The sequence below is a fragment of the Rhinopithecus bieti genome, unplaced genomic scaffold (genome assembly GCF_001698545.2).
Source record: "Rhinopithecus bieti isolate Rb0 unplaced genomic scaffold, ASM169854v2 scaffold_38981, whole genome shotgun sequence".
Lineage (NCBI taxonomy): Eukaryota > Metazoa > Chordata > Mammalia > Primates > Cercopithecidae > Rhinopithecus > Rhinopithecus bieti.
In genome coordinates, this window is record NW_016819573.1 from 1,130,850 (window position 1) to 1,158,573 (window position 27,724).

A 27,724-nucleotide genomic window follows, 5' to 3' on the forward strand; every position below is an offset into this window, starting at 1 on the left:
TCACTGTCTTATAAAACCAGAGATGACATATCTGTAAGCAGAGCTTGAGAAATGAACGAGGCCCAGTGGAAGCAGAAAATTTGATGAGATTAGATTTTTAGTTTTAGCTCCTTTGTGTACCACGTATTTCTATTGTAGTTCTGGACTCTTTTCCTTGAGGATTATCATAAAGAAGGGGAAAGATGGGCACCTGGGGGTAAGAGGAGGATCACAACACTCTGTAATCTGGGTTGGCTATAGTCTAGAGCCAGAATTTGGCATTGCCATTTGTTAGCAGAATGCTGGATTTTGCGGTATCAAAAGTCTGTTAACTGACTACTGACTGTCTGTTAATAAAAAGTACCAGCCTGCCAGTCTACAGAGATCTTTTTGCAGCTTGGCCAGCTACTAACAGTTCAAGAGATTCTTCCCTCTCTCTCGCTTATTGAGTGCCTGGTGTTTGTCAGGCACTGTGCTAGGTCCTAGGGTAGATTATGGTAAAGTAGGCATGGTTCTGCTCCTGACAGGGCAGACAGATAGGTGAGTCTTGAAAAGAAAGGAAAGACAATGCTGGGTGACAGATGGTATCATAGGAGTCAGTACTGTGATGTGGGAATGAAGCACTGTGGGAATGAAGAAGAGCCTCCAAATTGCTGGATAGGAGCAGCTAGCTCCTGTGCGTGACTGTGGCTGAATATGAAGACAGGTGCATTTTGACAGGTGGAGGAGTGGGAGAAGGGCCCTCAGGCAGGGGAGTATCATTTGCAAAGTCATGAATGGGGCTGGGATTTGAGGAAAGACTGGAAATGGCCTGTGACAGTCAGAGGTGGGAGATGGAACTGGAGGAGTAAGTTTGTCCAGATAATGGAAGACCTTGTAAACCATGGCAGGAAGCTTGGATTTTGTTCAAGTGAACAATAGGAAACCATCTAAAATAGAAGCAGAAGAATAGGATAAAGGCATGGAAGATTAAAACGAATGAGTTGATTTTTGTAGGAAATGGCAGAAAGTAATTCAGGGTGTCGTAGTGCTCTTCATCTCTCAGGGTTTCATTGCTCCTCTGCTCCCACAGCTTCGTGCTTCCCCTGCCTGGTCATCCTTTAACTTGCCACTGTGGAGGCTGATGTGGGCAAAGGAGTGAGAAAGAAGATAGGAGGTGTGGTGATTTCTTCAGCCCTTTCTTCTTCAAAATTCACACCCAGTGTGTTCTGGGTATTGTGCGTAGGGAACACAGAAGTATAGCTGTTTCATGATAGTAACATATTCCAGGATATGGAGTGGAAGAGGGGCTGAAAGAAATGAAACCGTTTGATATTAAGGACTCCAGGTGATTAAAAAAAAAGTTCTCCTTTTTAGTATCATAGTCATGCAATAATTTTTTTTCCTCCTAATTTTTAATTTTTCTATTAAGCAACACTTTGGCTATTGTAGGAGATAGCAGGACCATATATATTTGCTTCCTAGTACCTGGGAGTTACCTCTGCCAGCATGACCTTTCCCCTCTGTGCATGTTATTTTGTTCAATTAAAAAGACCATACTTGCCTGCTTTGCAGTATTCTTGCTTCCACCTGATGCAGGGAAGTAGAACTGCAAATGGATGAATCAGGGAAGGAAGAGACTCGGAGTTCACCAGCCCCTGATTTTTCCCTAAGGCTTTTGCCTAGCTCCCTGTCTCTTTGGTTATGGGTTTCTGGGACTCATTCAGGACTGGGTGGAACTTCTTAGGCAGATATCCACCCTTTTGTGTGTTCTGCTCTAGTGTTCCCTATTAGCATAGAAAATCTATCACTTAGCCCTTTTGTGAGTTCCACCATTTTCAGTTACGAGTTTTACTTATAGCATAACTGGAAGAAGAAAACCACAGCAACTCCCTGGTTAATCTGAAAATGACAACCCAGCATCTGGCTGGGAGGAATGCAGGGAAGTGGGGAGAGGAATAACATGCCTGTCATGGGAAGCAAGCTTGTTGCAGACAGAAACAAAGTTGTCCTCCCAAATGACTGGTGTCTGTCTCCCTTCAGCTATTGTGGAAAACATGGCTGAGTTCCGGCCTGAGATGTGTACAGAGGGTGCCCAGCAGGGTCTTCTACAGTGGCTGTTGAAGAGGCTGAAGGTGAGTTTGGCTGTGGGGAACTGCAGCTCACACCTATCTTTGCTCTGGGCGTGATTGATGCTGGGTTATTGGCATAGACTGTTATGCTGGGCCATATGATCTAGTTTGGGAAGCTTCTGGTACCTCTTGCTTCTTTCTTCTCCATTTTTGTTTGTTTTAAAACAAGAGGCTTTAAAAATAGTCTTAGTACCTCTGAAAATACAAACATGTTATAAATGCAAATCCATGTGATACAGAAGGTATAAAACTGAAAAGATCCCCTCTGCTGATCCCTTGTAGTTCCACTTCCCAGAGGCAGTCACTGTTAATAATATCATATCCATTGTCCCAGAAATTTTCTGTGTATGTAGGAGAGTGTGTGTTTCACAAACAGAATTATATAATATTTTCTTATGCAAGTTGATTTTCTCACTGAACTAATTGTTGCCTAGTTAGTATTCCACCACACAGATGTACCAAAATTAATCTCATCATTCCCACTGGTAAGTTTGTACTGTTATCAACAGTGCAGCTGTGAATACAGTAGTCCCCTCTTATCTGTGGTTTTATGTTCCGCGTTTTAGTTACTCACAGTTAGCCATGGTCTGAAAACAGGTAAGTATAGTATATACTAAAAGGTATTTTGAGAGAGAGAGACCACATTCACAAAACTTTTATTACAGTATGTTATTACAATAGTTCTATTTTATTATTGTTGTTAATCTCTTACTGTGCCTAATTTATAAATTAAACTTTTTTTTTTTTTTGAAACTAAGTCTCACTCACTCTGTTGCCCAGGGTGGAGTGCAGTGGCGTGATCTCAGCTCACTGCAACCTCTGCCTCCTGGGTTAAGGTGATTTCCCTGCCTCAGCCTCCCAAGTAGCTGGGATTATAGGTGTGCGTCACCACGCCTGGCTGATTTTTGTATTTTTAGTAGAGATGGGGTTTCACCATGTTGGCCAGGCTGGTCTCAAACTTCTGATCTCAAGTGATCCACCCGCCTCGGTCTCCCAGAGTGCTGGGATTACGGGTGTGAAACACCGTGCCTGGCCTATAAATTAAACTTTATTATAGGTACATATATAGGAAAAAACATAGTAAATATAGAATTTATCTGTAGTTTCAGGTATCCATTGGGGCCTTGGATCCTATCCCCCACAGATAAGGGGGGGACTACTGTATATACAAACTTTTTAAAGTACACATTTGTCTCAGTTTATCTGTATAATAAATTCATAGAAGTAGAATTGATAGGCCAAAGGCTATGCACATTAACATTTTTTGTAGTATTGCAAAATTATTCCCACTGATTTATCACATCCCACTGATAGATCAGCTGCCCCACTGATTGAGAGTTATCTGTTTCCCTCTGCTTCTAGCTAATCTGATGGTGAAAACTGGTATTATTTTAATTTGTAATTTTAAAATCAAGTGAAGTGTGTTGGCTTCTTGTTGTTGATTAGCCATTTGTATTCATGTCTTTTAGCTTCATATTTATATTCTTTGTCCATATTTCTATTGGATTGTTCATTATCTTTCCTTCTTAGCATAGTCCTTGTGATTGTCTTTTTAACAGTTAGTACTGTCTAATAGAGTAAATGGGGGAAAGAAGAGGCAAGAGCTCCTCTCAGAACAGTTTTAACCAAAGGTGTGATGGGAGGCAGTTTGGAACTGCTTATATGCTACTGAAATGGTCCTCAGGCAGGCAAGGATCCCAACTTTTTGGTGAGAAGGAGGCACTTGTTTGTAGCTAAAGTCATGCTCTAATTAATGGCTTTGCTCTGCTTCAGAGTGTCATAAACATCCAGAAAGTCTGGGCTGTATCAGGTCAGATTTATCCTGCACTGTCTTGGCAGGGCTGAAGGAGAAGGTTCTGCCTAAGATATCATATGCTCCTTGGTTTTCTCCATTTTTGACACTCTAGTCTTTTCCAATTGTGTTTATTCAACCATTTGTTCCCATTAAATCTGTAATCTTGATTTACATAACATATTGGCTCAAGGATGCTCAGCTAGCCCAGCTGCTACCATTAGTGGGTATGGGCACATTTGCCTAGCAGAGGTCAGTAAACTCTAACTCCCTTCAACCCCCATCCCTCTTGCCTTTGAGTCTTGCATCCAGCAAGTAGTTAATTCGTGCATTGTCATTTGCAACTTCCTTTTGACTTCCTCTCTTGAGTCTAAATATCCTTTGGTTTTAGAACTAGACTTGTTTCTCATTTAATTTCCTTTACATCTCTCTAAACTCAGTTTCTTCTTTCCTCAGTATTCAACACGTTTTTATCCTCCAAAACCTTGAGATGTTTTGGGAGCAACAAGTGGAAGAGAGGAAAGTAGAGCACTGAGTTTTAAGGGGGTGGCGTAGATGTCAGGGACCTGAGTTGTTGGGGGAGTAACCACAGGTTAGGGACGCAACCTTAAAATATACAAAATAATTCAATCCTTTTTTTTTTTTTTTGTCTCTGTTATGTCAGGACAGATTTTTCCAAGTTACTTGAGACTTAATACTCATTCAAAGATCTTCATTAAACTAGAATGTCAGACCTTCTGCCTTTTGACAGTTGTTGAAACTTCCCAGAGTCTTTTTTTTTTTTTAATTGGTAACATTGGAAGGGAAATTGACTTTTGAGTGTGTGACTTGGATGCCATTACCCTTATGATCATAATGAAGGGGCCCATTTGATAGTTTAGCAAACGATTGACTCTTGCCACATAGGCACTGCATTGGTGTGATCCTCAGGGCATAAACAACCATGTTGCTGTCTCTGAAACAGTTTTCAAGCTTTTAGGGATATTTAAACATCAAAATGCTATTTGGGTTTTTTACTGGTAAGCAAGTGCTTTTAGAAGAAAACTGTACTGCCCAGGCTTAATTAATCCTTTCATTAATTAGTTAATGAAATAAAGTCCTGCTTAAGAGTGAGGCCAGCAAGAGGGTATGTCCTTCACAGCAATGCCTTGCTCTTATTTCTCATAATCGAGGGAAGTACTTGTTATAATCTTCACTCTCTTCAACATCATGGTGACTCTTAGTGAGTCCTGGACCCAGATCCTGACTTTCACTTATTAGCTGTGTAACTGTGGGTAACAGCCTCTTAACTTTTCTGGCCTGTTTTCTCCTTTGAAAAACGGGGATCATACTCCCTGCCCTTCCAATCTCACAAGGTTATTGTGAAATCAAATATGAGAATGCTTTTAAATTGTAAAGATGTTATAGCAGTGGGCTTCAGCTGGGGGTTTGTATTAAGATCACCAGTGGAACTGAAAAAATAGATTCCCACACTGTACCCTAGACCTACTGTCTTAGTCTCTGTCTTTGGTATATTTTAGAAATGTTTCAAACACATGTGATTCTAATGTACAACTCTCACTAAGATCCACTTGTCTCTGGAAATGTGGACCTTCTTGTTAACGATTTTACTCTGGAGACAAATTTAAAACTCCATTTTCACTATGCCATTCCCCATTCAGAAACTTACCTGGAGTGATGCTGTGCCTTCTACATCAGATCCCACCTTCTCTGCCTCTTACCCTGACCCAGTTTGACCTTTTCATTTTTCAGTTTTGAAACATTGGCCTTTGTTACCTTTTAGATACCTTTTTTTTTTTTTTTTTTTTTTTAAATCTATCCCCTGCTCTGCAAAGGTCAAAATTATCTTGAGCTCTGTGTCTGGCTTTGTTCCTGCTTCTGACTCTATCAGGAATGACTGGCTCCTCTCTTCCATTCGTATTTCTAAATTTTACACACCCTTCATGAAACAGCTTAAATCCCTAATCTTCACTTTTAGAACTAAAAGGAAATCTGTAAGTTCTACTGTAGATAAAAAATTTAAAATTGAGACCTGTCGATATTAAGTGCCTTGCCCAAACCCCTGTAGCTAGTTAGAGATAGAACTAGGATTAAGACCCAAGCCTCCAGAATTTTCTTTATGCCCCTTTCCATAGTACTTCGCCTCCAGTCTGTACTGCCCACTTTCTTTTATAAAAAAATCAACCCCTTCATCTTTTTCCAATGGGTTCTCTTGTGAGAGTTAGCCTATCTGGGTTCTAGCATCTACCCGCAACTGTGTGATGCTCTTGGAGCATCTTCTCTCCATCTGTAAAGTGGAGATGAATCCATCACCTGGCCAACTTGAATATTCTTATGTGTGCTGATTTTCTTTCTCCAAATATCTCTAAATTTTATAATTACAAGGACTGTGTCTATGTCATATCTGTATCTCCTCCCAGCTGTTCTCGAACTGTGTTTCCCAACCAGGAGCATCAGCATCACCTAGCACCTTGTTAGAAATGCAAATTCTTGGGTCCACCCAGACCCACTGAATCTGCAAAGTTGGAGTAGAGCCTGGTAGTCTGTGTTTTTGTTGTTGTTGTTGTTGTTTGAGACGGAGTCTCGCTCTGTCACCCAGGCTGGAGTGCAGCAGTGCAATCTTGGGTCACTGCAAGTTCCGCCTCCCAGGTTCACGCCATTCTCCTGCCTCAGCCACCTGAGTAGCTGGGACTAGAGGCGCCTGCCACCACACCCAGCTATCTTTTTGTATTTTTAGTAGAGATGGAGTTTCACCATGTTAGCCAGGATGGTCTTGATCTCCTGACCTCTTGATCCACCCTCCTTGGCCTCCCAAAGTGCTGGGATTACAGGTGTGAGCCACCGCACCTGGGCCAGTCTGTGTTTTAATAAGCCCTCAAAGTGATTCTGATGTAAGCTAAAGTCTGAGAACCAAGGTCCTAGAGTACTTATGTCTAGATTACTTGATAAAACCTTGCAATTTGACTGATCATCCCATATTTATTCAGTAATCCTTGAGTAATTCTTAAGTGAGGGACACATTGGTGACAGCATTGTAGTGTTGGATTTCTCCTTTTGTACTGGTAACCTAGCAGTATATAGAGATATTCATGGATCTCTTCATCCAACAAATCAAACCTCACTAATTTATTCTAATGAGGATAAAAACCACTGCAGATGATTGCATTAAATGGATTAACAGATAAGTAGATAACAGTAGTGTGAGAGATGCTGCATCACAATTAATGTTTTTAATGGGGAATACAAGCTTATTAGCATATTACATACTATTGAAAATAACAGCAAAACCAAGTGTTATTTTTCTTTTCTAAAGAAACAAAATTAAGATTACCTCTTGTTACCCAGTTAAACCAATGCTTCAGAAACAGTTGCAGCATTCAGTTAAGTTGTATTTTATGTACAACTGGTTGATGCTAAAGTTCTTAGCCTGTATGACCAGAGGTTGGGATTTTGTAGGGCACAATCTGCTTTGACAATTGTATGGTGCTGTAGATATGTCTGAACCTGCCCCATGTGTTCCAGGTACCAGAGGTGAGCTACAGTTATAACCTGCAGCTTCTGGCTGTGGGTGGTAGCATAATTGTTTTGTACTTTCCAGAAAAGCAGCAGCTCCCAAAAAGGTGAAGTTTAATTTTATTCAAGGCTAGTACATGCTGAGTACAAACCTATGCATGACTCTATAATTACTCTGACAGCTGAAAGATTTAAGAGAGCCAGGCTCCTGGATGGAAGAGAACCCTGCAAGTTCCAAGTCCCGCTGATTAACTTTGCAAAATCCAAGAGACTATACCTGCTAAGTAAAATCTCCTTTCTCCTGATTTTGATTAAATGTCTTTGAAATTTGGCAGTTTGGTATTGTGCAATCTCTGGTTGAGATTTAAACAGAAATAAAATATCCTTTGTAAGTTTTATCTTTGGCTAGACAGGAAAGATTACTTTCCTTTATTCCCACCTGGCCTAATTTCTTCTATTTCTTTTCTACCAGATTAAAACATCTGGTTGTCATCATCATCATCATCATCATCACTAAGTTTTCACCATCTGATATGAGTTTCATGTATTGACTGTGCACTACATGCTAAAGTGTTTTTCTAGAACCTTCTTTCCTTCCTTTCTTTTTCTTCTTTTCCTTTCTTTCTGTCTCTCTCTCTCTCTCTTTTTTTTTTTTAGGCAGGGTCTCACACTGTTGGCCAGGCTGGAGTGCATTGGTACCATCACTGCTCACTGCAGCCTCTACCTACCAGGCCCAAGTGATTTTCCAACCTCAGCCTCCCAAGTAGCTGGAACTTCAGGTACACACCACCACACCTGTCTAATGTTTGTATTTTTTTTTAGAGATGGGGTCTTACTATGTTGCCCAGGCTGGTCTTGAACTCCTGGGCTCAAGTGATCCTCCCACCTCAGCTTCCCAAAGTGCTGGGATTACAGGTGTGAGCCACTGGGCCTGGCCACATACATTATTTCTAATCCTCACAACCCTGCCAAGAGGGTGCAGCTATCCCCAGTTTACAGATAAAGAAAGAATCCCAGAGAGAGGAAATGGTGTTGCTCAAACCACATGGGAACCACGTGGGAGAGCCTGTGAGCACTGGGCCTTGGCATCTCTGAAGCCACCTCCTCTCGCCAAGCTGCTTCCCAGCTGGTACTGCTTTTAGGTTCTGAAGCATTGCAGAGCTCAGCGTTGGGGAGTTATCGGGCCTCATCATTTTGGTTTCCTGATTAGATTCTTCCTTCATGCCAGTTTCTCAATCAGAACTTACGTTTTAATTAAAAAATGATGAAGTTATCAGTCTGGTTTTTAAAAACTTACTTTGGGTAGATTGGAAACTCTTAGTAGTGTCTTACAGCAGAAGGTGGAGATTTTCTGCGGAACCAGGAATTCTCAATAGCAAGAAACTCAGCTGGTCAGTGCCTGTTACGTATATACCAGTTCCCTTAGTACAGCCACTTCATGAGGAAGATATTAATTTGGCCAGTCACAAAGCTGGTAACTGTTAGAGCTGAGATTCTAATGCAGATATTTCTGGTTATAATTGTCAGAAAAACTTGTGGTACCTACTGTGTGTTAGGTACTTTCATATTATGTTTTTAAATTCTCATAGTAACTCTCCAAATAAGTGGGGTTTTTTTTTTTTTTCTATTTCTTCTTTCTTTTTTTCATGTCAGTGCCCTTAATTTAAAAAGTGCTATTTTTTATTTTCATTTTACAGATGAGGAAACTGAGATCAAGAACGTTCCTTGGGTCATGGATTCCCATTGTCAATTTACGGTGTTCTTAGTGTCTCAGTAATTTTGTTTTTACAGCACCGCTATGCCAAAAAGTACCTAATAGTCTCGTTTATTAAGTAGTTATGTCCAAACCATTTAATATGTATTTATGTCCTTACAATTTGTTAGCCATCTGAGAAGATAATACACACAAATTGAAAGAAAAAATATTTTTATTTCATTTTTAAATACCATAGTTACTTCCTAATGGTATGTGTGCCTTTTGGGTACTGCTCAAATCCTCCAACTTTAGGATCAGATTGAACACCACCGCCGTCATTCTGATTTCACATCCATTTTCACAGTTATTTTTGTCAGAGCAGCTATCCAAACATAGCTCCATAAAGATATGATGTCACCAGAAGAAATGTACCTTGAGCTTCTAGTTAATGCAGTGCCCAACAGATGTCACATTTCACTGTGTTCTCCATGAAATTTTAAAATACCCTGTGGTGAGTTCAGTGTGGCACCCCAGTTGCCACAGCACATAGTTGGAGCACTGCAGACTTGTTCACATAGGCAGTGGCGTGCTCATGAGTCAGCCTTAGGTGTGTCTAATGCCAGATCCGTGTGTTTTTTTTCTTTTTTGAAATTTGACATTTCTACAGAATTAATTTTAATTCAATGTAAGGTTTTTAAATGCCACAACAGTGGACAGGGTTCAGATCTAAGTCACCCCTGTTTGTTCTCTTGCTTAATTCTGTCTTCCCTATAGCAGGTGCCTAATAAGTATTTATTGAAAGGGATAAAAACTGCCTCCAACTTGAAAATAGGAGCTTACAAAATTGAATAAAGGACAAGAGGCATTAGATCCACAGAAAGGCCATGGCTCTAATGACCTACTGTCTTTTGGCTTCTTTCAGTTAAGTATCTTGTTTTAAACAAGAACCATGGCCCTTGCAAAGTTAACGTGTAAGTTGGTGCGGCTTAAATCTTTTAAAATATAATAGCAATACTTGGCACTTATATAATTTGAGTGGGAAATTTTATTCGCGAATCCTGGATTTTGATAGGGATGCTTACTCCTTGGCTTTTCACCTTCATGTTTTGATTTTCATTAATATGAAACCATTTTTCTTAAAGTGAAACATACCGCAGATTGCATTAAGCCCTGACTATTATGCTGAATTTCTTGAAACAAGGCTTCAAGCTTGCCCCGGGAGCATATCTTACATTTAGCACATGTAAGACCTTGCATTTATAGATCATTTAACCTAAGATGGTCATACTTGGTTGACCTCCTGAAACCCTGTAGGCTGCACTTAGCTTGATGAGGGAGACGTGCACAGAAAACTGAAATGATGCTGAATATTGCTTGATTAGGTGCAACTCTTCCTCTTTAAGTACAAAACCAGTGTCTAAACAGATCTGTGAATGGTGGTAAGGTGATGGAAGTGTTAGTTCCAAAATAAATACTTCCCTTGTCTTTTCCAAGTACAGAAATTCTTTGTCATTTCAAAAACACAGATAGGTAGCAAAGGTTGCTGCTGATTAATAGTCATTGTTTACGTGCCTGCATTTAAAGGATCATAGACACCATAAATAAAAACACATCACTGAGACTCGCTCCTCTCTGTGCACCTTCATCCAAGGGGCAGTGATAATGGTGAGATATTTAAGTCTCACTACCGAAGCAACAGTGAGGACAGCCACGAAAGATAGTCTGTGCAGTAGATGTGTCCCCTCTGAAACTCCCAAGTAGCAGAGCATGCAGCAGGGAAAGAATTGTGGGTAGTAATTTGGGTGTTAAAATATTAACACATTTTTGCATATTTAATGTGGTTTCCTTTTTAAATAGTAGGCAGATTATGGCATGCTAGCAGATAGGTTTATGATTTCACATTAAATTTTAAGCATTAAAAAAATCCAGAAGGAACTACTTTGTGATAAATACATTCAGTTAATCAAGAATTGCTTTCTTTTCAACTTCTCTGCTCATATATTAACTAATTTATAGCCTAATTTCATGATTGTAGCTTGTGAATTAAGCTTCATGGTGAGTTTTAGTCTTTAAAGTTCAAAACTCTCATTCTTCTAGTTCATATTTGAGTACTATGGGCTAGACATATATAATCTCTGGACTCAAAATGGGAAATCTTGGAAGTCTTTACCGAGGAGGTAACCTTAATACCTGGGCATTAAGAATGTGAGAACCATTGTTTCAGTCTGTCACTTTACTTGGTTCTGGTCTCTTGAGAGCAGAGGCCAACGTTTTCCCCCTTAACTGCCTTTTCCCTTTCTAACTTCTCCTTCTCTCTAACTCAGATCGTAGCACTCATGAAAAATTTGTCCTGGGGAAGGAAGCAAGACCCCTTAATATTTTTCTCATTTCTCCTATTTCCCCATAGGCAAAGATGCCTTTCGACGCCAACAAACTGTATTGCAGTGAAGTGCTGGCCATATTGCTCCAGGACAATGATGGTGAGGCGCCCTCTCAGTATTGATATTCTGTTAGGATAGGAGCCAGGCTTGTTTCAGATCATGACAGCAAGCTCTCTTGCCTTTGGCATCCCCTTGCTCTCCCTCTCGCTCCCTGTGCTGCTTTTGTACTCTGTCAAGCTGTATTGATTTTGTTTGCTGATGTATCAGTGTTAGACGGCTATAAAATCTGACAGTTAGGTTCATTTTTTTTTCTTCCTCTATTTTTTTCCCCCTTTTAGAAAACAGGGAATTGCTTGGGGAGCTGGATGGAATCGATGTGCTTCTTCAGCAGTTATCTGTGAGTAATTCTTATGCTTCCTCTCTGCTGTAAGATACATGGCCTGCTTTGAATGGGAGGTGGAGCTGGAAATTGTGGGAAGGAATGAGCCATGTGCTGCAAGCCATATGGAGTATGTTGGCAGGTTTGAGGATTATATGGAGGGACATGGTTTGCCTCCTTTTCTTAGTCATTTGCTCTTTATGGCCAGACATCACTGTGTGTCAGATATGAATTTTCTTCGTCTTCTGATATGATATTGTCAACTCAAAAAAGATGTGCCTCCTGCTTAAGTGTGTATGTTTTGGGCCAGGCATACCAAATTATTTTCATTTGACCCACTCCCAAGATTGTTCACCAACCTTCCTTTCAGTCTGCTGTGAAAATGGAGTATGTTCATTTAGGATCTGAATAAGCTCAAGGAGTCCAAGTTCCACTGCAGTGGGGTGGGGGTCAAGGGGAGGATAGGGGAGGATGTGGTGCTGAAGGCTGGACTGAGAGCTTAGAAACTGCCATTTTCTCACTGTAAGAAATGTAAATCCAGTTGAGATGTTATTCTGCTGGCATTCTGAAAATACTGTTAAGATTTCCTCTTATAAGTTTCATCTGTGTTATTCTAAAAACAGGACTGAAAATAGATCATTTGGATAAAATCTTGAGAGTGTTGGGAGAGTCTGAGATGTCAGTTTGCATACAGCTTCCATCTTGGTGCCAGCAGCCCGAGTGGCTTGGCCTCCACCCCAAAAATAGAGCTTTGAAATGCGAATCTGTTTCCAGTTCTGGGAAGGTGCTTAGTCCTTTTCCTGTGAGACTATTGATCTTCTCGTAGTAGACTGAATGGGTATGCATATACTGTTTAAAGGCTTCTCTTAACATGCCTTACATCTCTGGCAAAAAGAAGGCTTCTGCTGTAAGCCCTTCCCATGAGTTAAAGCTCCAGCTCCCCTGTGAGGGAATTCAGTGGCCTTGATTGTCAGGAAACGCTTCCTTATATTGAACCATGATTCACCCCCCTGGATTGTGGTTGCTTTTAGAAGGGGAAGAAATGAGATATGGTTGGGTTGGGCAAGTGGAGGGCTTTGAGGGTAGTTGGCAAAGTTGTTTCTCATCCTGGATAATGATTTCAGGGGTGTTCACTTCATTCATTTAGTTTTATATGTCCTTTATGGAGTTGTTCGGTATCTGTGTTATATTTCACAATAAAAAGGTTTTGGTTTTTATTTGGGTTTTGGTTTTTAAAAAAAAATCTGCTTGCCTGGAACTGTCAATTACTGATGGACCCAGTGGTCAGTTGAGTGTTTTGGCTTTTGTTTGTTTGTTTGTTTGTTTGTTTGCATTTATTTAATATATGTGAATTGTTTAGTTTCTTTAAAATGGAAACTGATGAGAATTTTGTTTGGTGAGCTTCTGTTTCTTCAGCCGTAGAGTTATGACCCACAGGTTTTAGAAATTGTTGGATGGAGGCTCATGAAAAAACATTCTCTTACAGTTCTGTGCTTTGTGCTGTTTTTGCTTGACAGGTGTTTAAAAGACACAATCCCAGCACGGCTGAGGAGCAGGAGATGATGGAGAATCTGTTTGATTCCCTTTGCTCCTGTCTAATGCTTAGTTCTAACCGTGAGCGCTTCCTGAAGGGCGAGGGTCTTCAGCTGATGAATCTCATGCTCAGGTATGTTTCGAAAGTCCTAGTTTTCCCACCTTTTTTGCCTGACTTTTCACTGTTAGCTTGAATTCAAGAGCATGTAGCTATGGTCATTTATTCTGTTGGGTTTCCTAGACTTTACCCTGAAGAGTAAAGTCTTCAAGCATGAGGATGTGTTTGTGTAGGTATGTGGTCTTTCCTAAAGTTAGAGTAGATGAATAAAAAGTATATTGTGTTCTGTTTGTGCCCTACTGTGGTGGTTGCTAATATGTCCACTCCACTGAAGGACGTTGGTGTTTTTCCTCTCCTTCCCATAGTGTGTTAGTTTTGGGGAAATCTAGTCATTACTTCTAAACTTGGACTAATTTTCTGTATATATCACATAGACCTATCTATGCCATATGTTTTCTGTATTTTTATTGAAAGCAGTATATCATTCGTATTTTTCACTCCTCATTCAGTAATGAGTTGTACATGTGCTATATGCCTAGCTTAGGAAATATGAAAATGTGCAAGATAGTTCCAGAAACTTTTATTTATAGTACTTTCCTTGTATGTCTTATTATTTATACTCTAATTCCTGAAATTGGATCTTATATTAGTTTCACAGTTATTTTGTAGAATCCTAAAGTTAGAAGCAAAAAGGGAAGAGGAAGCTTATACTGATAATTCTTGAGACCCTGTCTAGGAAGGGGAGTAGAGAAGTGTGTGGGGAAAGGCTGAGAGGATAACCAGAGTGTGCCATAGGGTCAAGGGACTTTAAAAAAAAAATGAGCATGTTTATGTGGTTGGAAGATTCTAGTCATTATGAAATTGTGCCCTACAGAAGGAGCAAGTTGAGATTTAAAGAAAAAACAAGAAAAAGAAATGGAGCCAGAGTCTGCTGTCTTAAAACTTCAAGTGTACTGAAAGCTCTGTTGAACTAAGATATTTCTTTGGAAAGGTTTTTCAGAAATGCGATATATATTTGTTAAATAGAATTTAGAATACTAGCATACAAAACTGCTATTAAAACATTGACAAGGTACTATCTTAAGTGCTGGGCATACACAGAAATACCTAAGACAGAATTTCTGTCTCCACAAAGTTAGAAAAACAGTTCTGTGACCTAAACACAGCCTGTCTTTGGGTGTATATTTTCTTCTAGTCTTTTCTTCTATAATTTTAACAACTTTTAAGCCTGCCACACATACGATTTTCTATATTGCGACATTTCAAACATAGCATGCTGTTTCCCGTGCTGTGAATAATCTTCATGGGAGTTTTCAGTAACTGCATCATGGCCTCCAAGGGACTGTAGCTTAGTTGGTATTCTTCTGTTGTTGGCATTGAGGATATTTCCAATGTTTTACCATTATAACAAATTCTACAGTGACCATTTTTGTGTTTAAAATGATGTTAGGATTATCCAGGTACAGTAAGTCCTCACTTAACATCATCAATAACATTCTTGGAAACCACAACTTTAAGTGAAATGATGTATAATGAAACCAGGTTTTCTGATCATTGTTACAACGGTATTATTTGAGGATCTGACCTGCTATATCCCGTTTTACTTAAAGTTGCCATTTCCAAGTATATCTGTGATGTTAAGTGATGACTTATTGTGTATATTTCTAAAACATCTTAAAAGGCTTCTGAAGGGCTGGAGGCACAGTAGACCTCTTCATTTGTCCAGTGCGTACCAGACCTTGCATTGACCAAAAGTCTTCCTTTGAGGAATTGCTTTCAAAAACAATTTTTTTTTTTAAAGTGCAGAGCGGGGCATGAGAAATTACTCAGAGGCCTTTTGTGTTTAGCTGATTTTTGCTAGCTTTACTCTCTTGAGTCTTTTGTTTATCTCCCTTACCCTTCTAATTGCTTGTCCTTTTGTTGAAATGACCCACCTTCTCTCAAGTAAATAGCATAAATAAAAGATGCATTTGGCTTCTTGAGTCTTCTAACCTTAACACAATGGTCTGAAGAGACTTTTCCTTAAGCTTCTTAAAGGTCTGAATTGCCAGTGTCTTTGGATGGTTGAGTGCAAATATGAAGTGATATATTTCTGTAGCATATGGCTTGGTATTGCATAGCAGTGGGGAGCTGAATAAATAACCAGAAATACGGATTATTCAAACAGGAATGCTGAGATTCAGGGAGGCTAATTAAAGGAGAGCTCCAAAAGACTTAGAAACTGTACCTCTCTAGATCTCCTAACTTTTCGTTTTTGAATGCTGAAGTTGCTGTTATACTCATTCTTTTGCATTAATTAGCTATATTAGCAGATTCAGCATTTCCTTTTTTCTCTTTCCCATACTCTTTGTTCTGTGTTATTTTTCTTCTTCAGACTCCCAAATGGAAAGTTTAATTGGGATGGAATATTTTTTTCCATACTATAGTCACCCTTTCTGATCTTCTAGTAAGAGCTTCCAGGTGGCTCTTTGTCTAGAGAGAGCCTATTCAAGACTAAGAAGCTGTAACACTAGAGGTTCAGGAAAGTGTCTGTGGTTCCATTGCCCCTAAATACAAATCTTTACTTTGACTCAGTCTTTCATCAGACAGTTGTGAAATGCCTACGTGGAGAGGTGGCAGTATGGAGGAGGGTGGAAGAATGGGCCTGGGACTTGTAAGTGTGGGTTTGGAACATGCTGTTTCACTTATTAGCTCTGGATATTTGGCAAGTTACTTTAACCTTTGTGACCTTCTCATTCTCAGTTTTTCGTCTGAAAACTGGCACTAATAATACCGTATTTACAGAGATTTTGACAGAATTAAACTATATGAAGTATCTGGGAGAATTCTACCATTGCAAAACACTGCTAAGGTACTATGTTAACTTTCTATGTTAAGTGCTAGGTTTATACAGAGATGCACAAAACAGGGTTCCTGCCTCCAAGAAACTCAAAGTCTAGTGAGGGATGCACACATTAAATAACTATAATATAATTTAATATGGTGACTCTTCAGAAGAACAGTTACTTTTGCATGTATGTACTCAGTGAATTTTTTTCCTTTCTGATTATTGATAAGGAAAGATCACAGACAAGATACTCATTGATACATACTCCTTCCTTCCCACATATGCCCTCCTTCCCACACATATGTGCACACACACACAAGCATATATTCGCTACCAATTTAATATTTTTATCTACTTTATTGAGGCATAATTTTTATACAACAAAATGTATGCATTTTAAGTGCACAGTTTTGACAGATGTTTCCACCACCACAGTGAAGACGTAGAACAGCACTATCGAGTCGAAATGTAATGTGAGATAGGTAATTTTACATTTTTAGTAGCTACCACATTTAAAGGGTTAAAAGAAACAAAAATTATTTTAATAATGTATTTAACAGTCAAAAATTATTTCAACATGTAATCAATATAACAAAATTATTAGTAAGCCATTTCACATTCATTTTTTTGAGACTAAGTTTTCAAAATCCAGTGAACATTTTACATTTACATCCCAATTCAGATGCTAAATTTTCATCAGAATACTTGATTTGTATTCAGATTTCATAAAATTTAGAGTTGAAAACAGATTCTCATACTTAAGTTTGTCCAAAGAAACTTAAATGTTTTCCAATAAGTCCGGTATCAATTTTTAAATTTTAAACTTAAACTTATTTAAATTGTATTTAAAATTTAGTTTCTCAGTTACAATAGCCACATTTCAGATACTCAGTAGCTACACAGTGGCTACCATATAGGATGATGTATCTACAGATCCTTTTTATCACTCCCAAAAGTTCCCTTGCATGCCACCAGGCCCGGCTAATTTTTTAACGATATTTTTGGCAAAGATGGGATTTCACCATGTTGCCCAGTCTGATCTTGAACTCCTGAGCTCAAGCTATCTGCCTGTCTTGGCCTCCCAAAGTGCTGGAATTACATGTGTGAATCATTGCACCTAGCCAAATGCCTCCTTTTTCATTTCTGCTTTTTATTTATTTGATCTTCTCTCTTTTTTTCTTAGTCTGGCTAAAGGTTTGTTGATTTTGTTTATCTTTTGAAACCTTTCATTTTGTTGATCTTTTGTATCTTTTTTTGTTGGTTTGTTTGTTTCATTTATTTCTGCTCTGGTCTTTATTATTTCTCTTCGTCTACTCGTTATGGGTTTGGTTTGCTCTTGCTTCTCTAATTCTTTAAGATGTTAGGTTGTTTATTTGAAGTTTTTCTACTTTTTTGTTGTAGGTGCTTATTGCTGTAAATTTTCCTCTTAATACTGCTTTTGCTGTATCCAATAAATTTTGGTATGTTGTGTTTCCATTTTCGTTTGCTTCAGACTGTTTTAATTTCTTTCTTAATTTCTTCATTGACCCACTGGTTATTCAAGAGCCTATTTTTTAATTTCTATGTTGAATAGTTTCTAGAATTCCTCTTGTTATTGATTTCTAGTTTTATTCCATTGTGGTCAGAGAAGATACTTGATAGATTTCAGTTTTCTTGAATTTTTAAAGAATTGTTTTGTGGCCTAACATATGAACTATTCTTGAGAATGACCCATGTGCTAAGGAGAAGAATGTGTATTCTGCAACTTTTGGATGATATGGTTTGTCAATATCTATTAGGTCCATTTAGTCTGTAGTACAGATGAAGTTTGATGTTTGTTGATATTCTGTCTGGATGTTTGGTCCAGTGCTGAAAGTGGGGTGTTGAAGTCTCCAGCTTTTGCTGGGATCTGTCTCTCTTTAGCGCTAATAATATTTGCTTTGTCTATCTGGGTGCTCCAGTGTTGGGTGCATATGTATTTACAATTGCTATATTCTCTTGCTGAATGGGTCCCTTTACCATTATATAATGACCTTCTTTGTCTCTTTGTCTAATTTTTGTCTCGCTGTCTATTTTGTCTGATTTAAGTCTAGTTCCTCTTGCTCCTTGTTGGTTTTCATTTGCATAGAATATCTTTTTCCATCCTTTTATTTTCAGCCTATATGTGTCTTTATAGGTGAAGTGTGTTTCTTGTAGGCAATGGATTGTTAAGTCCCATTTTTTTTAATCCATTCAGCCACTCTATATCTTGTGATTAGAGAGTTTAGTCCATTTATATTCAATATTTTATGTAAGGACTTACTCCTGCCATTTTGTTATTTGTTTTCTGGTTGTTTTGTGGTATTTCCTTCTCTTCGTGAAGGTGATTTTCTCATATGGTATGTTTTAATTTTTTGCATTTTGTTGTTTTGTGTATCTGTTCCACGTCTCTTGACTTGATATTACCATGAGATTTACAAATACCATTTAATAACCCATTATTTTAAACTGATGACAGGCTTCACACTGACTGCAGAAACAAACTGACAAGCAAAGAGAAAACTAATAAAAACTCTACACTTTAACTTTACCCCTCTACTTTTTAACTTTTTTGTGTTTCTATTTATATCTTATTATACGGTCTATGTCTTGAAAAGTTGTTGTAGTTATTTTAATAGGTTCGTCTTAGTCTTTCCACTCAAAGTATGAGTAGTTTATACACCACAATTACAGTATTATAATATTCTGTGTTTTTCTGTGTACTTGTGGTTACCAGTGAGTTTTGTCCCTTCGGATGATTTCTTACTGCTCATTGGCATCCTTTTCTTTCAGATTGAAGAACTACCTTTAGCATGTCTTGTAGGATGGGTCTGGTGTTGATGAAATCCCTCAGCTTTTGTTTGTCTGGGAAAGTCTTTATTTCTCCCTCATGTTTGAAGGATATTTTCACTGGATATATGTACTATTCTAGGGTGAAAGATAGTTCCTTCAGCACTTTAAATATGTCGTGCCACTCTTCCCTGGCCTGAAAGGTTTCCACTGAGAAGTCTGCTGCCAGACATATTGGAACTCCATTGTATAATTTATTTTCTCTTGCTGCTTTTAGGATCCTTTGTTTATCCTTGACATTTGGGAGTTTGGTTATGAAATGCCTTGAGCTAGTCTTCTTTGGGTTAAATCTGCTTGGTGGGTTTCTGTAACCTTTTGTACTTGGATATTGATATCTTTCTCTAAGTTTGGGAAGTTCTCTGTGATTATTCCTTGGAATAGACTTTCTACCCCAATATCTCTATCTCTTCTTTAAGGCCAGTAACTATTTGATTTGCCCTTTTGAGGCTGTTGTCTAGATCTCGTAGGTATGCTTCTTTCTTTCTTACTCTTTTTTTCTTTTTCTTTGTGTATTTTCAAATAGCCTGTCTTCAAGCTTACTAATTCTTTCTTCTCCTGTATCAATTCTGCTGTTAAGAGACTCTGATGCATTCTTCAGTATGTTGCATTTTTCTGCTTGATTCTTTTTAACTATTTCAGTCTCTGTAAAATTAAATAGGATTCTGCGTTCCTTCCGTGTTATCTCAAATTTCATAAAGCTTCCTCAAAACAGCTATTTTGAGTGTTTTATCTGAAAGCTCACGTATCTCTGTCTTGCTGGCATTGTTCACTGGTGTCTTATTTAGTTCATTTGGTGAGGTCATGTTTTCTTGGATGGTCTTGATGCTTGCGGATCTTTGTCAGTGTCTGGGCATTGAAGAGTTAGGTATTTATTGTAGTCTTTGCAGTCTGGGCTTGTTTGTATTCATCCTTCTTGGGAAGGCTTTCCAGGTATTTAGAGTCTTGGGTGTTGTGATCTAAGTCTTTGGTTACTGCAGCTGTGTCTGCATTAGGGGGCACCCCAAGCTCAGAGCTCTGGCTCTTGTAGACTTGCAGAGGTACCAACGTTGGGTCAAATCAAAGAGAATTCCCTGGATTACTAGGCAGAAACTCTTGTTCTCTTCCCTGACTTTTCCCTCAAACACATGGAGTCTCTCTCTCTCTCTGTGCTGAGCTGCCTGGTGCTAGGGGAGGGATGACACAAGCAAGCACCACTGTGGCCACCACTGGGACTGTGCTGGGTCATTCCTGAAGCCAGCACAGCACTTGGTTTCACCCAAGGCTCACATTGACCACTGCCTGACTACTGCCTCTGTTCATTCGTGGCCCAAAGGCTCTACAGTTAACGGGTAGCAAGTCCAGCCAGGCTTGTGTCCTTCCCTTCAGGACAGCAAGTTCCCCCCAGCCCCAGGCAGCTCACGAGATGCCACCTGAGAGCCAGAGCCTGGAGTTGGGAACCCTAGAAATCTACCTGATGCTTTATTCTATTGCGGCTGGGCTGGCACCAATTGGATTTGTTTTATTGGAGGGCATCTTTTTTTAGAGAACCAACTCTTGATTTTGATGTAAATATGCATATATATGTGTGTGTGTTTACGTATACATATATGCATATATGTGTGATATAAATATGCATATGTATGCATATATATGTGGTCTACAATGCTTATAGCATTTTGTATATTTGTATACCTTTCCCCCTGCCTTTAATTCTTCTTTTTTACTTTTTTGTTTATTTTGTTGCCCTTTTCCAAGTTTCTGAGTTAAACGCTTAATGCTTTAAAAAATAATTATCTTATTTAAAATAAAACATTTCAGGTGAAAATTTCTTGTCAATATTGCTTAGTTTTATTCTCTATTCCCAAGTGATTAAGTCTTATTTTCTTATTACATTAACAGAAAATAGAGGCTGTAAAATACTTTTCTGAATTTGAGATTTTGTTTGTGGCCTTATATATGGGTAGTTTTTATAAATATTCCATGAACATTTGAATAGAATTTGTGTTTCTAGGGTATAAAGTACTATAATTATATCATAAATCAACTTTGTAAATATATTCCGTTCTTTTCTGTCCTTTTTATCCCCTAATTTGTTTAGTCTCTAACCATGGTTGTGGATTTTTTTTTTTTTTTTTTTTTTCTGTTCCTTCCCTTTTTTTTTGTTTTTTTTTTTTTTTTTTTAAAGAGACAGGATTCCACTATGTTGCCCAGGCTGGAGTGCAGTGGCTGTTCACAGGAGGCAATCACATGCACTGCAGCCTCGAAGTCTTGGAATATGATGATCCTTCCAAGTAGCTGAGACGATAGGCACCTGCTGCCACACTCCTTTAGCTTTTTATGTCATTTTGTGTTACATGTAACTCTTGTTAAGGACACATAGCTGTGTTTTTAATCCAGTGTGAAAGTTTGTCTTTCAGTAGATGAATTTAACTATTTCATTTTATTGTAATTACTATTATGTTTAGCCCTTTTCCTGTTTATTTTGTTTTATGGTTTCCTTGGTGGTTTGATTGTGTTTTGTCTTATCTTTTTTCACTTCCATTATTTTCCTCCTCCTTTGGAGATTTGGAAAATACTATTCTTTCTGTTAGTGATTACCTTTAGTTTTTTAGAAATGTGGCTTTATTTCTTTGTCTATGAACATTTGAAATTGTTTCTAGTCGCTTCAGGATCTGGCCTCTGCCTCATCCTCCTGCTGCCGTCTCTCTCATTCTTTCCTTTCTGCACATTTACATTCCACTCTCTAAACCAAACTGTTTTAGATCCCTAGACACATTTTGTTATTATTATTATTTTCATGAATCTCCTTTGATGTTTAGGCTTAAACTTCTTTAAGCAGCCATTTTCTTCCATGTCACTTCCCCCATGTCTGTCCTCACATCCCCACCCCTAAGTTTTGAAGGCTGGATGCTAGCATCCTTTGCTTCCTCTGTCGGAGCACTTTCCGCGCCATGCATGGTAAGTTGCACAGCTGTGCCTTCAATTGTACTGTAATACTTTTCAGAGCAGAGACAGATTCTTCTTCCTCTTTGTATCTCCAGTACCTAGCAAAAGATACACATTTGGTTTTCTGTGGACATTTTCTAAATTAATGAGAAACATTTTGCTGTTTAGAATCATTGGCCCAAGGAATTTCTGGCAAACCCTGTTCATAGACCCAAAGAAGGAGGAGTAAAAAGCCTGTTGCCGAGAACTCAGTCTCTTGCCTGAACATATTTAGTTCTGTTTTCCCTGTCAAATTTTTCAGTGCATGGAGAGCACAAAACAGGGCCATAGTATGGTTGTAATCCTGATCTTGAGGCTCAGGGGAGGCTAGGAGTCCACTCGAGTCCGGGGCTTGCTGCCCCATTTGGCCTGTGCCCATGCTGGGCTTCCGAACAGAAGCTGCACAAGCTCCACAAATGAGCTTATTCCCCTTTGCCTCTCAACTCTCTTCTTCCATTATCCTCCCAGGTATTTAGGGTTATTTTGGGTTTTCAGTTCTTACCACCTTTCTTCTCGAGGTTCAAAGAAGTTCTTCATGCAGATTTGTGGTCTCTGAGCTTTCGTTTCCAGGAACTGTTTATGAAGCATCATACCTACTCGCCCTTACCTCACAGCCCTCTCTCCTCTAGTTTCCCTGTCACACAGATGACTTTTCTCCATTCCTGTGTTCAGACTGTCTAGATTTCACAGTGCTTGGCAGAATCAATAAGAAGAAAAGCTTTCTTGTTTTTCTGTCTTTGCCAAAGGACAGATGAAGACATCTTGGAAAAGAAGAAAAGATTGTTTAGGTGATGTTTAAAAGTGGAACTAGTGCTGTGAAGAAAGCAGTGGGTAGCCATCCTAGAGTACAGGAACCAAAAAAAAGAAAAGGAATTGCTCATTTGGTCACGTTAGTGTTTTGATAAATGAAAAGAAAAGATGAGGTAAGGGTGGAAGACACAGAACCTCTCAAGCAGTGGAGAACCGTGTACTGAAAGGCAGAGAGGACCAGTTTGATAGTCAAGAGTTAGGTTACAGTAAGAATGTTTGGATGGTCTTTGGCAAGCAGCAGAAGCATTAACATATGAACATGAACCAAGTGGTAGTTTTATAGTCTGGGATGTTTGAGAGTAAAATAAAATTCAGGAAAGTCACAATTTATTGTGCTGTTTAACAAAGTGATCAGATTCATCAGATTCAGAGGTTCCAATCCACAAAAATAAGACAAAATTATACTTACTTGGGGTGGCCATTTTAGAATTAGTCAGGAAATGAGGATGGAACTATAACAGTACCCTCATTGTCCCCGGAGGGAGACTGGTTTGCCATTTCCGTTTCTTCGTTACAGATACCTCTCTTTGGTAAGATGGTTGCTACAAATAGAAGATTCCAATATATCAGGTTTAATTATAGCCTGCACTCTAAATCATTTGCTTCTTGCCACCACAAAGCACTTTTTAACAGTATGTCCTTGTATCAGAATACTTCAGTGTTCTGTAAAGAGCAACAGAGCCAGTGGGAGACAAAAGAATTATATTGTCAGTTTCCTTGAAAATGTTGACATGAAGCTTATTACTTCTGCTGTAAAACCCTGTTCTGGTTAGAAAGAGAAGAGACCACTGTGATCCCAGGGGATGTGTACAAATGCAGCTTTGGGTTATGTAGAATAAATACAGTGAACCGATCTTGGTTATTAACTGTAAAGGCAAAAAGAGAAAAAGGAGGATACACAGCCACATCTGTTCCAGGAACCACCAGTTTTTTTTGTTGTTGTTCTAAGGTTTTCAATAAGATTTTCCTTAACCTAAAGAAAAATGTCTCTGATAAGGAAAACAAGTAAAATGGCAATGGTATAATAGGTGCAGGGTAAGTTTTTGCAGGCCCAATTCTGGACTGTGAGCTTGTGGCAAAGCATATAGATAGGCCCGCCTGGGGAGCTTTGGATTTTTATTCCCTTGTTCTTTTCCTTACTCTACTTTGCTTTTGTTCCTAATGAACATCTGAAGGTCCAAACTATGTTGCATTTTATTCTTGTCATCCTTTACAGTTTTTCAAGAGCTAGAGTCTTTTCTTCTAACCTCTAGTCTGCCAGGATTCAAGTGCAAAAGCAAAATAATAATGGAAATCTTTTAGAAGTCAGCTGTGCTTCTTGATGGGGCCGTATACAGGTTGTGTTACGAGCTGCACACACAGATCTTGCTGGTTCGTCTAACGAGGAGCATTCTCTTTCCTCTTCAAGCTTAATATTACCATTCTCCCTTAGATGGATAGTAGTAGTTTGCACCTGTTCTCTAGGAACCAGAAAAATACTCCAAAACACAAAGTAATCCTTCCAACAGTCCTCCAGGCTGGCATTACCTTTTAATAAATGGGAAAGTGCTGTGGCAAAGAAGGTAGATAAACTGAATCAAGATTACCTGGCAGGAAGTGGTGTAAGGCCTGTCTAAGCCCTGCCATCAGACCTTATAGCTATTCATCATTCCAGTGTAGTTTAAATTGTACGTATTTAAAGTATACAATTTGGTGAGTTTTGCAATGTGTATAGACCTCTCATACCCCCACTGCAAGCATGACAGTGAATATATTTGTCACACCCAAATGTTTCTTTGTGCCCCTTTGTAATCCTCTCCCCCTCCCTCAGTGTCTTCAGGCAACCATTGATTTGCCTTCTGTCTATTACGTATTAGTTTGCATTTTCTAGAATTTTATGTAAATGGAATCATACAGTATGTTCTTTTTTTGGTCTGACCTATTTCACTCACTGTAATTATTTTGAGATTCGTCCATGTTGTGTATCAATAATTAGTTCCCTTTTCACTGCTGAGTAGCATTCCATTATATGGATATATTGCAGTTTGTTTATTCACTTGTTGAAGGATATTTGGGTTTTCAGTTTTTTGCTCTTATGAATAATTCTGCAGCGAGCTTTCATGTGCACATCTTTGGGCAGACGTTTTAAATTGCTCTTAGGTAAATACTTAGTTAAATTGCTGAGTCATATGTTGGGTACACAGTTAACTTTTTAAGGCACTGCCATACTGTTTACAAAATGGTTATAGCATTTTAAAATTCCACAGCAGTGTGTGAGAGTTCCAGTTGCTCCACATGGAGCAGTATAGTCAGTCTTTTTTGTCTTAACCGTAGTTTTAATTTGCTTTTCCCTCATGACTAATGATGTCAGGTATCCTTCATGTCCAAATTTGCCATCCATATATCTTTTTTGGTGGTATCTCTTCAAAACCTTTTGCCCATTTTGGGGGTAAGGGGTTATTTGTCTTATTGAATTTTAATAGTTCTTTATATGATTTATATCAGATGTTACCCCCCTTACCCCTAGAATGCACAGCAGAAGTTGAGCGGCAGGTGAGCGAGCATTACTGCCTGACCTCTGCTCCTGTAAGGTCAGCAGTGGCATTAGATTCTCATAAGAGTGCAAATCCCATTGTGAACTGCGCGTGCGAGGGATCTAAGTTGTGCGCCCCTTATGAGAATCTAATGCCTGATGATCTGAGATGGAACAGTTTCATCCTGAAATCATCCCCTGTCCTTGTGGAAAAACTGTCTTCCACTAAACTGGTCCCTGGTGCCAAAAAGGTTGGGGAACAGTGATTTATATCGTGTAAGACCTACATGTTTTACAGATATTTTCTCCCAGTTCATGTCTTGCTTTTCATTACAATCTTTTGGAAAATTTTCAGTTTTGATGAAGTATAATTTTTTATTTGTTCCAGTAGTCTTTTTCTGTTGGTGTCATTGAAGACATTTATTCATTTTGTCTGTTGTCAAACTTGTTGGCAAAAGGATGTTCATAAATATTCTCTTATTATCCTTTTAAAATCTCTAGAGTCTGTATTTGGTGTGCTCTTTCTTATTTTTGATGTTGGTAATCTGTGCCTTTTTTTCTGATCAGTGTGGCTAGAGGTTTATCAGTTTTATTGATCTCAAACTATCAGTTTTTGTTTTTGTTGTTTTTCTGTTTCTGAGTTCAGTGATTTCTGCTCTGGTCTGTATATTTTTTCCCCTCTGTGTGTGTGTGTGTGTGTGTGCGTGCACGTGTGTGTGTGTGTTTGAGATGGGTTCTCGCTATGTTGCCCAGGCTGACCTCTAACTCCTGGGCTCAAAAGATCCTCCTGCCTCAGCCTCCTAAGTAGTTGGGACTATAGGAATGCACCATGATGCTGGACTTTTAATCTTCATTATTTATTTTCTTTACATTACTCGGTGTTTTATTTGCTATTCTTTTTCCTGCCAACTGCTCCGAAATCTGAAACTTTTTGAACATCAACATGATTTTCAAAGGAAATGCTCATTGAAGCATTTTGAATTTTAGATTTTCTGATTAGGAAATCTGATTAGGGATGCTCAACCAGTATAATGCAAATATTGCAAAACTGGAAAAAAGATATTGCAAAACACTACTTGTTCCAAGCATTTCGGATAGGGATGCTCAACCTGTAGGTGTTTACTGCTATGAATTTCCCTCTGATTGCTGCTTTAGCTATGTCATATGGATTTTGATATGTTGTATTTTTATCTTGATTCAGTTCAAAGTATTAATTTCTCTTCTGATTCATCTTTGACCAATGAGTTATTTAGAAGTATGATGTTTAGTTTCCAGGTATTTGGAAATTTTCTAAATATCTTTCTGTTACTGATTTCGATTTTTATACCATTCATTGTGGTCAGAGAACATACTTTGATTTGAACCTTTCAAAATTTATTAAGACTTGCTTTTGGCCCAGAATACATTCTTATGTTGCTAAATATTGTATACTTGAATATATATTCGCTGTTGTTGGATGGAATGCTTTACAAATGTCAAATAGGTTAAGTTGCTCTTCGTGTTGTTCAAATTGTCTATATTCTTACAGATTTCCTGTCTTATTCTATCAATTATTGTGCGAAGAATATTGAAACCTCTGACTATAATTCTGGATATATCTATTTTTCCATTCAGTTCTATCAGCTTTTGCTTCGTGTATTTTGAGTTCTTTTAGCTGCTTAAACTTTTAGGATTATATGTTCTTTTGTTTAATCGACCCTTTTATTATTATGAAAATAACTTTGGTTATCGCTGGTAATGTTCTTTGATCTGAAATCTACTTTGTTTTATATTAATATAGCCATTACAGCTTTCTCTTAATTAGTGCTAACGCATGGTATCTTTTATCTTCTGTTATGAACTAAACTGTGACCCGCTCCCCACCAAAATTCATTTGTTGAATTTGGAGATAGGGCCTTTAAGAAGGTAATTAAGGTTAAATGAGGCTGTAAGAGTGGGACCTTAATCCAAAAAGACTGGTATCCTTGTAAGAAGATGAAGAGGCACCAGAAGTACTTGCACACACCTGTGGGGTAAAACCTTACAGGAGTGAACTTCTGTTTCTCTCTCCAGGTTTTTATACTTCTGTTGTCATACATTTTTATTTCAAAATGTTATTAGCCCTGTTATACACTGTTATTTTGTTTAAGTGGTCAAGTGGTCAGTTATCTTTTTTGAGACACAGTCTCACTCTGTCACCCAGGCTGGAGTACAGTGGTGTGATCTCAGATCACTGCAACCTCTGCCTCCAGGGTTCAAACGATTCTCCTGCCTCAGCCTCCCGAGTAGCTGGGACTACAAGTGTGCACCACCACGCCCAGCTAATTTTTGTATTTTTGGTAG

At 38.6% G+C, this 27,724-nt stretch overlaps 1 protein-coding gene across 1 annotated transcript in view; it reads left to right on the top strand.

The window, feature by feature from the left end:
• The window catches only part of CTNNBL1 (catenin beta like 1), a 179,065-nt gene that overhangs the window by 71,889 nt on the left and 79,452 nt on the right, over nt 1-27,724 (top strand). The window contains exons 7-10 of the mRNA XM_017859113.1: nt 2,002-2,093; nt 11,499-11,571; nt 11,811-11,869; nt 13,369-13,517. Of these exons, the coding sequence (XP_017714602.1) occupies nt 2,002-2,093; nt 11,499-11,571; nt 11,811-11,869; nt 13,369-13,517 (373 nt within the window). The remainder of the gene's footprint in view (nt 1-2,001; nt 2,094-11,498; nt 11,572-11,810; nt 11,870-13,368; nt 13,518-27,724) is intronic.